The sequence below is a fragment of the Eulemur rufifrons genome, chromosome 5 (assembly GCF_041146395.1).
Source record: "Eulemur rufifrons isolate Redbay chromosome 5, OSU_ERuf_1, whole genome shotgun sequence".
In the NCBI taxonomy this organism is placed as follows: Eukaryota; Metazoa; Chordata; class Mammalia; order Primates; family Lemuridae; genus Eulemur; species Eulemur rufifrons.
Genome location: NC_090987.1, coordinates 44,800,526 through 44,817,846, shown reverse-complemented (window position 1 = coordinate 44,817,846; position 17,321 = coordinate 44,800,526). Strand labels below are relative to the sequence as shown.

The window sequence follows — 17,321 nt, the reverse complement described above, 5'->3', positions numbered from 1 at the left end:
GCTCACTACAATCTCAAACTTCTGGGCTCAAGCGATCTTCTTTGTGCACCACCACACCTGACTAATTTTTTCTATTTCTTTTTTTAGTGGAGACAGGATCTCACTCTGGTTCAGGCTGGTCTCGAACTCCTGACCTCAAGCAATCCTCCTGCCTTGGCCTCACAGAATGTGAGGATTACAGGCATGAGCCACCGAGCCCAGCCAACAAATTCCTTCTTAAAATAGAATATGGCTTTTAAAACTCACATGTTTTAAAAATAAAAAGATAATTTGCAATAAAATATTAACAGTATTGATAAGATGAGAGTATGCAGAGCCCAAAGAAAGTTACAAAAACTATGAGTGGGACTGCTATACAAAAATAGATTATAAATTTTTTTTTTAACAACTCTTTGTGATGCTTAGAGGCACACATGTATTGGGTTTGCAGCAAACATCTTGATTATTAACAACTTGAGTATTTAGAATTTTAATACACTCGGATTACTCATCAGTTACTTAAATTCACAATTATTTTAATTTCATGTCTGTTTAGTGAGAGACACCTTTATTAAATTTACAGGGATAATTTTTTTTTTCTAGTGCTTTAAATGCTTTTAAGCAAATGGAAAATGTTCTTGATCCATGCTTTTAATTCTCTCTTGCCAAGAATTTTGTCTGAAATTATTCATGGAATGTCTCAAAATGATCAGGGGCTGGGAGGAAAGGCAACATATATGCTATAGTGAGCACTTTGTATTTTTTCTTTTTTTTTTTGAGACAGTGTCTTGCTGTGTCCCCCGGCCTAGAGTGCATTGGCATCATCATAACTCACATCAACCTCAAACTCCTGAGCTCAAGGGATCCTACCACCTCAGCCTCCTGAGTAGCTGGGACTACAGGCACATGCAACCACACCGGGCTAATTTTTCTATTTTTTGTAGAGATGAGTCTCAATGTTGGTCAGGCTTGTTTCAAACTCCTGATCTCAAGCCATCCTCCCCCTTTGGCTTCCCAGAGTGCTGGGATTACAGGTGTGAGCCAGTGCACCAAGCCTATTTTGTCTTTTTGACCAAAGAATAAGGTGGCTAACTCGTTTAAAGGATATATACATTAGTCTCTGTTTCTGACGTTGATAACCATTAAATTATATGAAAAGGAAAGAACATCAGAGTTGAAATGGATCTTGGAAACTCCTTGTCTACTTACAGTGGTCTAGAGAGACAAAAGTCTAAAACTAAAGTCACCTCTGAGTCTTTGACAAAATCAGGTCTAGAACACAAGTCCTGCACCCTTGGTGCTAGGTGACTAAATCATTGTTATAGAGGAAGAGCACATCTGTTTAAATGACATAAATTGCCCATTGTTTCTATACCTGCTTCTTCCAGGTGCGAGGTCTGAAGGAGGGTGCCAGCTACGTATTCCGCGTTCGAGCCATAAACCAGGCAGGAGTCGGGAAGCCATCTGACCTCGCTGGCCCTGTTGTGGCAGAGACCCATCCAGGTGGGCTTTTACTTTTTCGTTAAAATTAATCTCGTCTGTGTAAGATACCGAAGTAATGTTCAACCTAACTTTCTGTAGTTTTCCTAATTTTCAAAATCGTCAACATGTGCTATGCGAATATAATTGGTAAGTAATGACCTTAGGACATGACAATCATTAATCCCATCACAGGACAGGGATGAGCCAGGTTTGAAGTGGTCCGGGGGCTATTCTGATTCAGACCTAAAAACAGGGAAGTTCTTGATCAAGTTATGCTTCCTGGACCAACTGTTTCAAGCATACATTCCTGGGATATTGTTTCTTTTCTTTTACAATTTTATTTTATTTTATTATTTTTTTGAGACAGAGTCTTGCTATGTTGCCTGGGTAGAGTGCAGTGGCATCATCATAGCCCACTGCAACATCAAACTCCTGGGCTCAAGTGATCAATCCTCTTACCTCAGCCTCCTGAGTAGCTGGGACTGGAAGGAATTCACCACAACATCCAGCTAATTTTTCTGTTTTCTGTAGACGCGGGGTCTTGCTCTTGCTCAGGTTGGTCTTGAACTCCTGAGCTCAAGCAATCCTCCTGCCTCGGCCTCCCAGAGTGCTAGGATTACAGGCGTGAGCCACTACATCCGGCCACATTCCTGGGACATCGTTTCTATTATCCCTTAGCCATTGATTAAATGTCACGAGAATATTTTCCCAATCATAGGCAGAGCTGGAACAGTCCAGTGTGCAGGCACAGACCTTAAACGAAAGTAGGATTTATGTAATTATAGCTATTACCTCAAGACGGAGGTCAGCAAACTTTTTCTGTGAAGGGCCAGATAGTAAATATTTTCTACTCTATGGCCATATGGCCTCTGTCACAACTTCTCAACTCTGCTATGGCATGAAAGAAGCCATAAAGGACACATAAACTAATGAGCATGATTGTGTTCTAATAAAGCTTTATCATGTGTGTTATATGCATTATGTAATAGGAGGCATTATACACATTATAAAAGCTCAATCTTGTATAATTACCCCATGTCTTGAAATATTAATCTTCTTTTGATTTTTTTCAACTGTTTAAAAATGTGAAAACCATTCTTAGCCTGCGGGCCATACAATAAGAGGCAATGGGCCAGCTTTAGCCCACAGACCATAGTTTGCTGACCCCTGGGTTAAACCAACAGCTCCCAACTGAATAGTCCATACAGTTGAGGCAGCCGTCACTTCCCAACTGCAAGAGATGCCACAATTGGACCAGAGAAGACAATCTTTTCCTTTATTATGAGAACAAAGTTTACAGTGTTCATTGCCCAAATAGTTTCACATAATTACATAATAATTTCTTTTATTTAACCTGTATCATTTTTCAAAGTTATCATATATTTCAGTTCACTAAAGTTACATAAAATAGTGGAAATGAAAGATGATAAAAAAATCACCCAATTATTTCAAGTTTATATTCATTCTAGTCCAAGCCCTTTTGCTTTCATCTGTCCCTGTTTTCAGACTGAAATAAACAAAGAGCAGATACATAATGTAATATTTTTTTCATAATATAATATTTTTTTCCTGATGGGAAAGAAACATAAACATAGAAAACTCTGCTTTCCCTATTAGTTACTTGAAAAGTATATAAAATGTACCCTTTGGGGAAATATCAGCTCCTTTCATTCTATTTTTATTTTATTTTATTTTTTGAAACAGAATCTCATTCTGTCACTCGGGCTACAGTGCCATGGCGTCAGCCTAGCTCACAGCAATCTCAAACTCCTGGGCTCAAGCAATCCTCCTGCCTCAGCCTCCCAAGTAGCTGGCACTACAGACACGTGCCACCACACCCAACTAATTTTTTCTATTTTTAGTAAAGATGGGGTCTCACTCTTGCTCAGGCTGTTCTCAAACTCCTGAGCTCAAGCAATCCTCCCGCCTCAGCCTCCCAGAGTGCTAGGATTACTGGCGTGAGCCACCGCACCCGGCCCATTCTATTTCTTTATAAAGTGTTTTCAGCTATTCTTATAACTACTCTCTAGACATGTGTCCAACTGAAGTGATCTTCTTAAGCAAAAGTGTGGTAGGTGTCTGGAGAGAGTATTGCACTTCATATAGCAAAGCTTTGCAAAATTTAATGAGAAAATAAAAAATGCTAGGAATGTATACAGAGGCAAAAAGTAACACACAAAGACACCAGGACACACATTCCTATAGAAACCAGACTCTTCAGTTGACAACTGTATGGATATTAAGGGTTTCAAAGGGGCATCCTGAGGAACCAAGTGCAGAATCTGTAATATCCTCCTAAGAACAATATTTAGATTGGTACACAAGCAAACTCTTAATCTAGGCATGAGCAAATCAAAAGCACCCTCTAAGCCATGGATTCCAAATCTGATTGACTGAAGAAAGCTTAAATCAATTTCTTATTTTCTCATCTGTAGCCTCAGAATGACAGATGTCCAGGCTTGACAATAACAGAACCATCACTAGGGAAATTTTGCCACCAGAAAAGGATCTTCTGGTGATCTCCTGGGTCAGAGTTTTGTTTCACGGACTTAGAATAAGGCATCACACGTCATTTTTGTGGCCATTCTATTCCCAGGATATAACTATAAACCACACAGCAGCAGACATTGACACACTGAGGAGCATCTTATTAACCCATCCGTGAACCACTCACTCAGGGCCTAGGAAGGAATCCTGGGAAGTCAAAATGCTTCCCTATGAAGGACCAAGATCCCGGTGACATTTGGATTTGTGTTCCATGCAACAGGCACATTCATTCTTGCCACATGTAGTTCTTGAGCTCAGGGTGCCGGGTGCCATTTGGTCCCTGCACGCTGGGCTTACAATCTAGTTGAAAAGCCAGAGTTTGCAGCATGGGATGATAAGAGCTAGGATAGATGTTCATAAAATATTCCCCATAGCTCAACAGGCTATAAACTAGGTTTTGAGATCGTATAAGTCCCTGTAAAAACTTCTATGTAGTCTAAAATTGTATTTATTCATCTTGTTAAATATCAATATGTTACTTTTACCCACGTATTTATTTTATGTTAGAATAGATAGGGCAGAGGGGAGATGTTATCAAGTTCAAGATTTGGGTTGTGAAACTTGTTGTTTCAGAAGAACAACTTCTTTGGGGATGCATTATTAAAATTTCTGATGGAAAATAAAGCTTATCATGTAACAGAAAACCACAAATACATCTAACATGATACTTTAAGTGTAATTGGAATTCTAGTTAAAAGTTAACCTAATCCACTGGGGTTGCTAGGATCACTGGTGTCGCTTTGAAGTCAAATAATATGCAAGTAGATAGAGCCCAGCCACTGCTACAAAGTCTAAGTGTGCCGGTAATGAGGATCTAGATAATTGTCTAAATGTGTTGTGCTTTACCAAGAAATTCGTTAGCTAAAGAAGCCTATGAAAAGAATAGGCTGAAAGTATTTAATATAGATTTGTTGGTACATAAAAGGATGTTCTCTTCTTGGTGTTTGGTAATTTAAAAACAGTATCTATGGTTGATTGTATCAGGCCTGGGGTGGAAGGTGGAGGCCAGGTAAGATCAGATGGAAGACAAGAGAGGCCTGCCAAGGCGTGGCAGGTGATCTAGAGGGCAAGAAATAGCTGGCCACACAGGCTGCAGATATTCATCCCAGGTGATGAGCTGCAGAACCCCAACACCTGTCAGAGTCCCAAGCAGGAAGTGGGTAACAGGAAGTTAGGACTTGCTCATGAGTAGCAAGGCAGGTTAGCAGAATGCAGTACTAGGAGGAACAATGAGTCAGGAATGAGTGGGCAACCTCCTAACCAAGGGGGTGGGGAACCTGCGGCTTTGGGACCACATGTGGCCTTCTGGATCCTTGAGTGCCACCTTTTGACTGAATCCAAATTTTACAGAACAAATCTTTTAATAAAGGGATTTGTCCTGTGAAGTTTGGATTGGGTCGAGGGGCTGCACTTGGGGATCTGGAGGGCCACATGTGGCCTTAAGGCTGCAGGTTCCCTACCAGGCTGACTTTTAAAGATAAGTTCAACTGGCTGATTTAGAAAACTGCACTTATATTTGCTTCCTAACTGATCTCTTTCACTCCTCTAGGACAATAGTTCTCAACCTTGGCTGTACATTAGAATCATGCCAGGAACTTTTAAAAAATATTAATACTAAAATGATGATATCCAGACTCTACTCCAGACCAATTAAACCACAATCTCTAGGGCTGATGGGCTGATGATGGTAAATAAGGCATTCTTTAAAAAAAAAAAAAAAAAAAAAGGAATCTCTTGGGCTGAGCTCCTGGGCATGGGTTTATTGTTGTTTGTTTGTTTCGCTCCTTGAGTAATTCCAGTGTGAAAGCAGGCTTGAGAACAGTGCATTAGGCTGTGGGCTCCTTCAGAATAGGAACTTTGTCTTTATATATGCTGAGAGCCTAGCAAAGTATCTTGTATATAGTAGTTAATCTATTCATTGAAAAAATAATGAATGACTACCATGTTTTGGCCAGTGAGTGTGACTGTGTTTTGTAGCTTCAGTGTGTGCACTTAACCCTAGGCATCTAGTAATGCATGCCTGGTTATAAAGGGTGAGGTAGGAAAGAGTTGTCCAGTGCGGTCTCCAATGTGGACACCAGGCTGGCACCAGGTCAGCCACCAGTATTCATCTGAAGCAGGAGGAGGCTCAGTATTACATGGGACCAACTGCATTAATTCACTTCTGTCTGCTTCTGTCCTGTTCCACTCTCCAGTTTTTAAAACATCAACACACACACACACACACACACACACACACACACGCCATGGAGAAGGACAAATATCTAAAGCCTATAAAAGTGATATATTCATGATGATTCAAAAGACCTTAAACTATGTGAGAAAGAATTCTCATATCAGATTATTAAATGTATGGGAAAGTGAACAGTTTACTGTGATTTTATTTCAGCTTTTAAATTTTATCTATTTTTTTCATCATTTTTTTGGAAGGGAGAGAAAAGTAGGATGGAGTGAGTTAATTTCCAAATAGCTCATTTTAGCCCTGGGCTACCCATAACCCATTTACATAGGGTAGGTTCCTCGTAGTCTGGGGCACCATTAAAATGTCATCTATGCAATCAGATATCTCTGTGTCCATATTAAAGATTCGTTTAGGGTTGAGGAGCTGACTAGAGACATTCTTCTTAAATCCTTTTCGGGCAAAAACAAAAACAACTCTTTCATCTGCTGTGCACAAATCTCCTGAAATCTTAACTGAAATCTTCATGTTTTTGAACAGACTCAAAGGTTGTTTTTGAGAAAAATCTAAGTCATGCCAAATTTTGGTCCACTTTTCCAGCCCAACTTTGTGGGAAAATGAGATGGCCTTTCGTCTGGATGAGAATAGCCATATGAATTCTTTTATTAATACTTTGATAACAGAACTACAAACTTGCTTCCTGCCCATAATTATCTGAGCCATTTTCACCATGCATTAATCAACTTTAGAGAATGTATATTTTAGGCATTTATCAGAGATCAATCATGAATTAATTGACAGTAAGCTCAGCACTTGGCAAAAGCTTAGTGTTAGGTCCAGAGCCGAGAAAGAGAGAGAGAGAGACAGACAGACAGACACACGAAGCCTCGTGTGTAGCAAAATACTGTTTATTTGGGGCATCTGGGTGCAGATGGGTGGAGACGAAAAAGTGCCCACCCTGATGCAGGGAGGGAAAAGCCCTGCGTTTTATAGAGGGTTTCTCAGTGGGGAGTGAGTACCTGGGCCAGAACAGCCACTGCAATAAAAAAAAAATTTTTAAGCAACCAATTTCTGGGACCCCTGGGTCAGTCTCATCCTGTAGAGATAAGGGAGGGGGGTAGTTCCATCCTTATCAGGGGGGATAGGAATTCTGGCTGCAGCTGTCTGTTAGGTTAGGTTACAACCTTCGGGGACTCTACAGACTTCTGTGGCTATTGATTCACAAACCTCAGTTTTATTTTATTTATTTTTTTTTTTTTGAGACAGAGTCTCACTCTGTTGCCCAGGCTAGAGTGCCATGTCGTCAGCCTAGCTCACAGCAACCTCAAACTCCTGGGCTCAAGCAATCCTACTGCCTCAGCCTCCCGAGTAGCTGGCACTACAGACACGTGCCACCACACCCAACTAATTTTTTCTATGTATATTTTTAAATGTCCAGCTAATTTCTTTCTATGTTTTTAGTAGAGATGGGGTCTCACTCTTGCTCAGGCTGCTCTTGAACTCCTGACCTCGAGCAATCCTCCCACCTCGGCCTCCCAGAGTGCTAGGATTACAGGTGTGAGCCACCGTGCGTGGCCACCTCAGTTTTCTATTAACCGCATTCTGGCCCATACGTACTTTTCATGTTCCCACCTGGAACAAACCTAACACTTAGTTAAGTTGTAGGACATTCTAAAAAGAAAATTTGAGGATGTTGTAGCTAGACCTTCCTCTCAGGCTTTCTCTGCGACACTGTACCCACGGCACTGTCCTGTAGGTTAGCCTGGGGAATGTTAGAAATGTTGTCATTGATTTATAGGTTAATTACATTGGTCTTGGTTTTGCTAGAGCATCTCCAAAAAGAATCATCCATTTGAATATCATGTATCTTTTGTAAAACTGCAATAGAATTTTTTGCCTACCAAATATCCGGGACCCCTTATTTAAAGAATTCCACTGTTAATTCCTTTTAGATTTTAATATGTGAAAAAATGGCTCTCCAGATTAACATGTCTACCTCCTCTTATTATATAAATAGAAATCTACAATCCTACATTTTCTTCCTTTTCAGATGCAAAAACAACTCTGAGATCATTTTTACTTGCTTTTCCTACTCTTAAATTTTCCAAGAGATATCTTTTTGTTTTAAACTTCTGCTTCTTCACACTTATTTCTTGTTGTCCCAAGTAATTTCTTTAAAATACTTCCCCAAAACATCCTTTTCCCCATTCATAAACCCAGGATAAAGTCTATGGTTTTTCCAAAGTCAATGTCAATTTAATTTCCCATTACAGATAACTTGGTCTACTAAGTCACTCTTTTAAAAATGCCTTTATTCAAAGAACTATGTTAACAAATTAATTAAAACCAAACAGTAACAGAAGGCTTTGAACTTGAAACGCCATATTGAAAGGGTATGATAGCATCAGTATTATAATTCACGTGACGAACAGGAAAGGAACTGTAATTTGTTGCATTCATCATTTTAAGACAATAACCTTGTCTTACATTTACACAATGATATGGTTTCAAGTGCATTCTTTCTTTGCAATATTAAGTTATTTGACTAAACATTTTCTAATGAGAATTGTGATGGGACTCCAGAAATATGCTTAAAATACTAGTATTTGAAATATTTTCAGTGAATTTGGTATTTCAGAAGTGTGAGATTATTATTACTTTTAGAATGATACTTTCAGTTAGTTGACAGCATCACTGATTTGTCAGGGAGATTAAGCTTCAAATTCTGAGTATAAAATTAAGTAGGAAACCCAGTGCCCCTGGAATATTTTCCTTGTTCGTACTTTTAATTCCTCTCACCTGTTTGTGAAAGCATTGTTGTTAAGCTTTAGCTTTAATAAGACAAGTTCTGATAAAATAAATGTTGCAATTTTAAACTGCCATTTTTCTTTTAAAGCTGTTTTTTCAATCCAGTCCCTGGCACATGTAAATATGTATGGAAAATATGAAAGACACATCCCTGTCTTTGTAGAATTTAACGCTGTTCTCAATAAACTAAACAACCAGTGCAACATTTTGAAAAATGAAAATCCAATCAAATACTCAATGAGTTTTGATTTTTAGACCTTAAGTGCCTGCCAAATGTAGTTGCAACTGTTCTTTATCTGTCCGTTTTACTGTTCATTATTTCAATAAATCAATCAGTAGCACTCATCATAGCCACAATTATGTGTGCATAAGTTGAAGAAATATTCATGCCTGTTTTCTTCCCAGTACAGATGTTACAGATGTGCTGATCTGACGTGATTAATCAAGGAAAGCTTCACAGATGAGGCGCACTCTCTTAGATACTAGATGACATTACAAATAATCCTTACCTCTTACTTTGTCTCCCTGAGCAATTATTTAGTTTTAAATTGTAAATTCTAACCCAAGACTTGGAAAAATTACCACATTCTTTTCTAAAAGTATAAATTATCCCATTTCTTATGTTACAAGTCAGCTGTAAGGTAATGATGTATGACTCATAGGTTGAGGTAGAAATACATATACTGCTTGGAACCTAAAAATAACATCTTTTACAAAAAAAAGGAAAACGACATCTTTTGTTTTACTCTACATTTTCACTAAAGATCTCCAAGTGCTCTACATAAATTAATTTTCCAGAATACAGTCCCCTCATTATCCTCAGGGAATTGGTTTCAGAACTCCCTGCAGGTACCAAAATCCATGGATGCTCAAGTCCCTTATATACGGTATAGTATTTACATAGTCTACGTCCTCCTGTACTTTTTTTTTTTTTCCCTTGAGACAGAGTCTTGCTCTGTCACCCGGGCTAGAGTGGCGTCAGCCTAGCTCACAGCAACCTCAAACTCCTGGGCTCAAGCAATCCTCCTGCCTCAGTCTCCAGGTAGCTGGGACTACAGGTGCACACTACCACGCCTGGCTAATTTCTCTATTTTTTGTAGAGACAGGGTCTCGCTCTTGCTCAGAGCAGACTGGTCTTGAACTCCTGACCTGAAGCGATCTCCCGGCTCGGCCTCCCAGAGTTCTAGGGTTACCGGTATGAGCCACCACACCCAGCCCCTTCTGTATACTTTAAATCATCTCTAGATTACTTACAATACCTAATATGTTGTCAATGCTATGTAAATAATTGTTATACTGTATTAGTTTTTTATTTGTATTATTTTTTATTGTTATATTTAATTTTTTTAAATATTTTCGGGATTAGTTGAACCCATGGATGTGGAACCTGCAGATACAGAGGGTCCACAGTACTTCAAGGATTCAGCTCTATATTCTTCCCTCAGTAACTGAGGCAATTGAGACAGCAACTAAACAGGATTTTCCTATTCTCCAAGTCACATGGGTTTGGGATCAAATTTGGCCATTTGAAAACCTGAACAAAGTATTGCTTTAGATACCCAATTGTTCCATTGACCTGCAAGTTTACTGCTAAAGCATCAATACTTTAAAATTTCATTTTAAGATTCTTTGCTGAAAATTCTTTTAAAATATATTACACAGTTAAGTAAGTGCTTTTCAATCTTCTTGGATGCAGTATACTGAATCTTATTTACCTTTTTCTGTGCCTCAGAGCCATAAGTATAAACCTTATTTATTAGTGTTGCTATATAGCAATATCATTATGGGGTGAGGAGCTATTTATCCCTATACTAAATAATGTCTTTCAGCCTACTTTTTAGTTTTTCTGCCACTTCTCTTGCTGTCATTTTCCTTATTCTCAGTGTGTCTGCTGATGGTAGCTTCTTCTATCTCTTTTTTTAGTTGAATCTACTAAGGGAAACCAACCAATTAGGCTTGTCTCAAGCAAAGTATAAATAGATTCCAAGTGTGGTCTATGGAATTCTCCAGTGAGTGTGCAGGATACTAGTGTGTGCGCTTTGTCATATCCGTACTGGCTCTTAGGGATTATTTTCCTTACTTCTTGATTTGGGGCAAGGTTCCAAATGGGTGAGGTGTTACAGTACAAAGGTTAGCTACAGAATTGAGAGAAAGATGAAACTAATTAAATTGTCCATATTCTTTCAGTTTCGTGGCTCTTTTGTTCACAGAAAAGTACAATCTTTCACTTTAGTAAAAGCAAGATTCTTAACCTAAGCAATATTTTTCTGTTGTAGCCTTAATTCATACCTCTAATATAACAAACAACAAGCATGTGGATAATTCACTTCCTTTTAAAAAAGGATTACAGATAAGATAATGAATGATTAATGGAGCAATCTGTCATGCTTCCAAAATAGGTATTATGCAAGAAGTAAGATTCCATCACTCCATCCATTCTCTCTGTGACTTGGCCCTGCAAACTGTGTATTGTAACATTGCCTAAACCTCAACGCTTTTCAGTGTTAGTCTTTTTTTAAGTTTTAATAAAAGCATTTGTTCAGTATTTATTATACTACAATGGAATGTAAAGATTAGTCATATGTGTTCAGGAACAGAAATAAAACATGCTCTGCAACTTCCAATGGAGAAGACATAGCCTTTAAAAGTAACATATGGTGGACATTTCATTTAAGGAACAATCAAACCTTTAATGGATCATTATTTCAGTGTATCTATGTAGGCAAATATAAAAATACCCTATATTTGTTTAAGAAACTAATTTTTTTTTAAGACAGAGTTTGGTTCTGTCACCCTGGGTAGAGTGCAGTGGCATCATCACAGCTCACTGCAACCTCAAACTCTTGGGTTCAGGCAATCCTCCTGCCTCAGCCGCTGAAGTAGCTGGGACTACAGGCACTTGCCACCACACCTGGTTAATTTTTATATTTTTAGTGGAGATGGGGTCTCACTCTTGCTCAGGCTGGTCTCAAACTTCTGAGCTCAAGCAATTCTCCTGCCTTGGCCTCCCAGAATGCTAGGATTCCAGCCATGAGCCACTGCCACCTGGCCAAAAAAAAAGAATTTTTAAAAATCTCTTGGAACCAGTGTTCTCTAAGCTTTACATGTACTGGCAATAACTTTCTGGAGGTTTATAGTTGAAGCACACATCAGTAAGGACACAAGTCAGATCAACTGTCAGGCTCAGGAACCAAGATCCTTCTGCCAGTAACTCTTTGGTCACTGGTTTCCTCTTGGCCTTCCCCTGGGAGGACTTTTGCAATTTTTTTTCCACTGATAAGTTTTTATTGGACAGTAGGTCAGAATATTGGCCTCTTATGACACAATTGAGAGAGAACATTCAATGTTCTCTCAAACATTCAATGCCTTGGGAAGTATCTCCTGGAAGATTTTTTGTGCTTTTTTTGAAAACAAAACTGTACTTTTCTGAGATTAAAAATAATATATTTTTCCTAATGTACTGAAACAAACCAAGTTTAGACTGTCAAATGAATGAGTATAAATTCGAGTAAAGCATTTCAACCTGATTTAGGCATAGATATGAATGTTTAATATACTGTCCAAACTCTCTTTGAATTGCTATATTAGTTGCAGGTGCAATTTATTATAACTCAAAAATAACCCAAAACCATAACTCAATTGTTTTGTTTTAAATTCCGAAAGCCAATCTTTTTGAAACAGCTGAATCTCTTGAAACTCATTTCCATTTAAATTTGTTCAATAATAGTCATTTCTAAGTTGCTATCATTCTAATCTAGAGGGACATCTTCAAGTTGATTTGTGGTTGTGTGATCAGCAGAGCAAGTTTCCATATATGTCTCCATTGTTAAGTGACTTACAAACTTTGAGCATATGAATATAGGCAATTCTTAGTCGCTCTACTTTTTCCCCTTTAATACCCTTTGGTTTCTGTATCTCTTTCTATCTTTTCCTGATGACTGATTGACTGTGGCTGTTATTGAAGGAAAAGTTATGAATTATGGCCTGATAAGGATCATTTAACTTTCCTTTTTTTCAAGGCTGACTTGTCCCCTGTTATAATCAATCTGCTCCCATAACTGTACCATCAGTCACATCAACCAATTTTTCTTCAGCCCTAGAGAAGCAATACCATCTGTGGTGTTGAAATGTGGCATATTCATTTAATTCCATATTATAGTATAAAAGTTGAATTGTAGAGCAGGACTGTCTGTCTACAGTGAGCATTTCGGGTTTTTCCCTTGCCCAGGTTTAGGCTCTGCTTTAAGGCTAAAATGAAGGATCTCAAGGTAACAAATTCTTACTTGGCTGATTTTTACCACAAAGTGCCTTCTTTTTGATCTTCTAGGAACCAAAGAAGTTGTTGTACATGTGGACGATGATGGAGTCGTTTCATTGAATTTCGAATGTGATCAGATGTCTCCAAAGTCCGAGTTCATCTGGTCCAAAGATTATGTGTCCACTGAAGACTCTCCACGACTAGAAGTTGAAAGCAAAGGCAACAAGTAAGGACTATTTCAATCATAATAATGTGTTTCCTTTTAACGATAGGAGCGCAAAGTGAACTCTTTGATTCCCACTTAAATTACTTGGAATAAGAGGATGAAGTCACAAATATTTTGTGTCTGGTATTGTGAAAAATCATAACCAACTTAAACCTTAAAAATAATAATCTTTATAAAGTACTTTTCCCATTATTCCATTTAAAGTGCTTTCTCACATATTATCTCATTTATGATGTTAGAAAAGCTTAACTGACATTAAAGTCAGCTTTAAAGATGATTCTCATTATCTATGAAATTTTGAAATCTCTTAACATAGGGATGAGGAAGTTTATGGGGGACTAGGAAGAACTTGCTACTTGCTGATGCAAGTTATGATAAATTAAAAGGACTAAGTATAATCTCTTCTGCTTTTTCCACCATCACTTATGAGTGATACAATAGTACACTGAAAGGAAATCTATATGGGAAGCACAGGATAGATAAGTCCTCGGCCAGGCTCTCCCAGGAGCTGGCTATATGACCTTGGGAAGCTATTTAACTTCCATGGACCTCAGATTTCTTTTTCTGTAAAATTCAGGAGGGGGAGATTTTATAATCTATCACTTCCTTTCAGCTCTAAAATTTTGACTTTTCGTTTTACTTTGCTTTATAACAAAAGTTTATCGAGCTTTATATTTTCATAGTGTCAACCATATTGGATTATATTTGATAAAACAAAGCATTTGTAAGTATTTTTTCCTATTACAATGAAGCCCAATATATCTCAGAAATAAAAGAAATAGCAATTTTATTGGAGAATGGCAAGGAAATACTGAATATAATTAAAAGACATTTTTATGTCACTATGCTGTAAAGTTCTTGAAGTAAAACATTTTGGGCCCAAGAAAAGATAATCAAACTATAAATTTTTCTTCCAGAATGTGCACTTAACATTTAAAGGTTTGGTTGCTCTTAGACACTGACTAGCAATATAACTTGCCAAAGTTAGAAAACACCATGAACTAAACCACTGAGCCATTCATTTATTTATTCTACATGTTAAATACCAGACAAGGTGCTGGTGCTGCAAACACAACAGTTAACAAAGCAGATCACAGGCATTATACAGTGGGGAGAACACAGATGCTGTATAAGTTCAGAAAAGGGAAGTGCCGAGATGACATAGGACATAGGCACCCAGGGTTACCAGCAGCAAGTTCTGCCACGTAGGGAAAAAAATTTCAGGCTCCCCAACAAGGGCTGATCAGCTAAATATCCTTGTGCAGGATGTGTACTGATATGCAACAGTCTGAGATTGGGGATTTGTACCAGCTCCAGTCTTGTATCACCATCGCCCCCTGGAAGGAGGTCAGGAAAGTCTTCCCAGAGGAAATGACACTTAACCTGAGACACCAAGAATGGGTAGGCTTTAGCTCAGCAAGAACAGAGGAAGTGTTCCAAATGAATGGAGGAGCATATGCAAATGCCTGGAGACAGGGTGGAACACAGGTCCACAGATCCCACACAGCCTCATGTCTAAAAACAATATCTTGTTCTGAAGGACGAAAATAACCTTCAAAGACCTTGGGATGGATGACGTGGGCATTTACTCTTGCGATGTAACAGACACTGATGGAATAGCATCAAGCTACTTAATAGATGAGGAAGGTAAGTTTCAAATCAGTTCATTCACAAGTCTAATGTCGCTTTAATTTCTCAACTATTTTTCATTATTAAGTGACTTTTGTTTTAGTAGTTTAAGGTTTGTTTTCTTTTTGTCCCTACAGAATTGAAACGTTTACTTGCTCTCAGCCAAGAACACAAGTTCCCAGGTAAGTGTCCACAATACATTCACAGATTTTAGCAATCTTTCTAGGAGGCAGCTTCTGGAATAGATCAGATGACAGCTCTGACAAGATTAGAAGAGGCTCTTGAGAACATATAATGAAACGCACATCATTAGCTACAGATGTACTTTCTAGAAGTAATGTTCTTCCCTTTGCTGTTGTTCTCCAGAGATACCAAGGATATTAACAAAGAAAATATATCCCACGTGCCATTACATAAAGAAGTGTTAGGCTACATAGGTGTAACATCTACGTAATTAAGTTCTCCACTTTTTACATACATATTTTGGAATCACATATCTATCTTCTGGATATATTCTTTAGGCAAACTAAACTCTTCCTAGTGAGGTTGGCACTTAATAGAAGAATAATTATAATTCTATAAATAAAGACAATCTGAAGACAATACCTACCAATTTCAAACTCCTGGAAAATAGGGTAAAGATGCCTTGGTCAGAAAAAGAATCCCTCTGAACTGTCTACAACCCCCTCAGTAAAGCACCTTCTACATAAAAGATTAAATTCCACAGTTGACACCTAAGAGAAGAGAAAGAAGTCTGAAATGTCACTCGGAAGGTTCCACTGGCCTGATAGAATCTCCTGCTATTAGTACTCATTGGCCAAAGTTGTGAAACATCCAGAAAATTACACCCCAGAGTTCGAGAGAAACAAATAGAAAGTGATAGCATACACTCATTTTTTTTAAATAAGATATTTTAAATAATTTTAATATTTATTGTATAACTCTTTTACTAATGCAGAAGTTTCAAGAATCCAGAAAACTATATCACAGAAGTTTCAAGAATCCAGAAAACTATATCCCAAACTGTGGGTGAAATTTTGTATATTTGTATATGTGCATTTTTCTAGGAAGAGGATTCTCAGCTTTCACTAAATTCTCAATGGAGGCTGTGATTAAAACAAACACTGCTCTAGAATCAATTGCCTACCTTCTCTAACATCTGCAAAGAATGATTGGTTTGATGGCTGAGTGCTGGTGACTGTTGGCCTCTGCTGTAATGTTCTCAAAGCCAACTTTGTTCAGCAAAGCAGCAGAGTGGAGTGTCCCTGGGGTGCGGCTGTAAGATGCAGATTTCTAAATTCTAAGGGAGAGCCTGCCACATGGCATTCACAAGCTTAGTCACCATAAAACTGGAAAAGTAATATCATAAATGAGGTTTTAAAGTTAATTCTGAAAAATTGTATGGAAGGTAGAGGTTTGGCCTGGACTCTCCTTGTTCTGTAGTTTTGGCTTATTCTGTGAAGCTGAGCAGCTTACTTCCATTCCCTATGCCTTGGCTTCTCTTCCAGGAGTGGCTGTCATAATAGTTTATAGCACCTACCATATAGAGATGCTGTAAGAGATAATAAATGTGGTATTGGTTGATCTGTGAACTCTTCAGGAACAATATAACATGGGTTGAAACAGAACAGTGATTCTAGAACCCACTGCTCACAGCAGAAGTGTCTCCAGGTCACATAGCATGGTCACACTTGTACTCTCAAACATTGGTAGACATGGGGAGAAACAGCAGCATCTACTAATCTCAGCCAGACAATAAACATCGATTAAGTGTCTAGGCAACAACTGGTCCAAACAACATTTACATTTAGCTCAAAGGATGGAAAGAAAGGGTGGAGCGTCACTGTTGGGCTCGAGCCACCTAGGCCTCCCTGGAGTTCAATGATCATATGGGCTTGGAGATAGAATTAATTAAGGCAGTGGGCACTGCCTGATATCACTATCATTTATTCTGAGATATTTTATTTAGCACAGCCTAAGGACTCTGATTGTTGGTGCTAAGAGAGAAGGTAGCAACAAATTCATGTATCTTTTTATTAGATACCCACTGTAGCATTTTGGTAGGTACAGAGGGAGAGCCCCAGGGTGTGTTTAAAACAACTCTGACATTCAAGTATCGAATGTCGGGCCCAAGGGAGTTTTTGTTAGCCCATTAAAGCAGCATTTTAAACATGACAGCTCCAGTATTTCTCTTTCCCCTGCCACTAGCAGAC

General features: G+C 38.4%; 1 protein-coding gene across 2 annotated transcripts in view; it reads left to right on the top strand.

Moving 5' to 3' along the window:
- Positions 1 to 17,321, top strand: part of MYOM1 (myomesin 1) — a 125,622-nt gene that overhangs the window by 83,055 nt on the left and 25,246 nt on the right. For both annotated transcript variants that reach the window (XM_069468218.1, XM_069468217.1), the window contains 4 exons: positions 1,368 to 1,482; positions 13,323 to 13,479; positions 15,020 to 15,126; positions 15,246 to 15,290. In XM_069468218.1, coding sequence (XP_069324319.1) covers positions 1,368 to 1,482; positions 13,323 to 13,479; positions 15,020 to 15,126; positions 15,246 to 15,290 — 424 coding nt within the window. The remainder of the gene's footprint in view (positions 1 to 1,367; positions 1,483 to 13,322; positions 13,480 to 15,019; positions 15,127 to 15,245; positions 15,291 to 17,321) is intronic.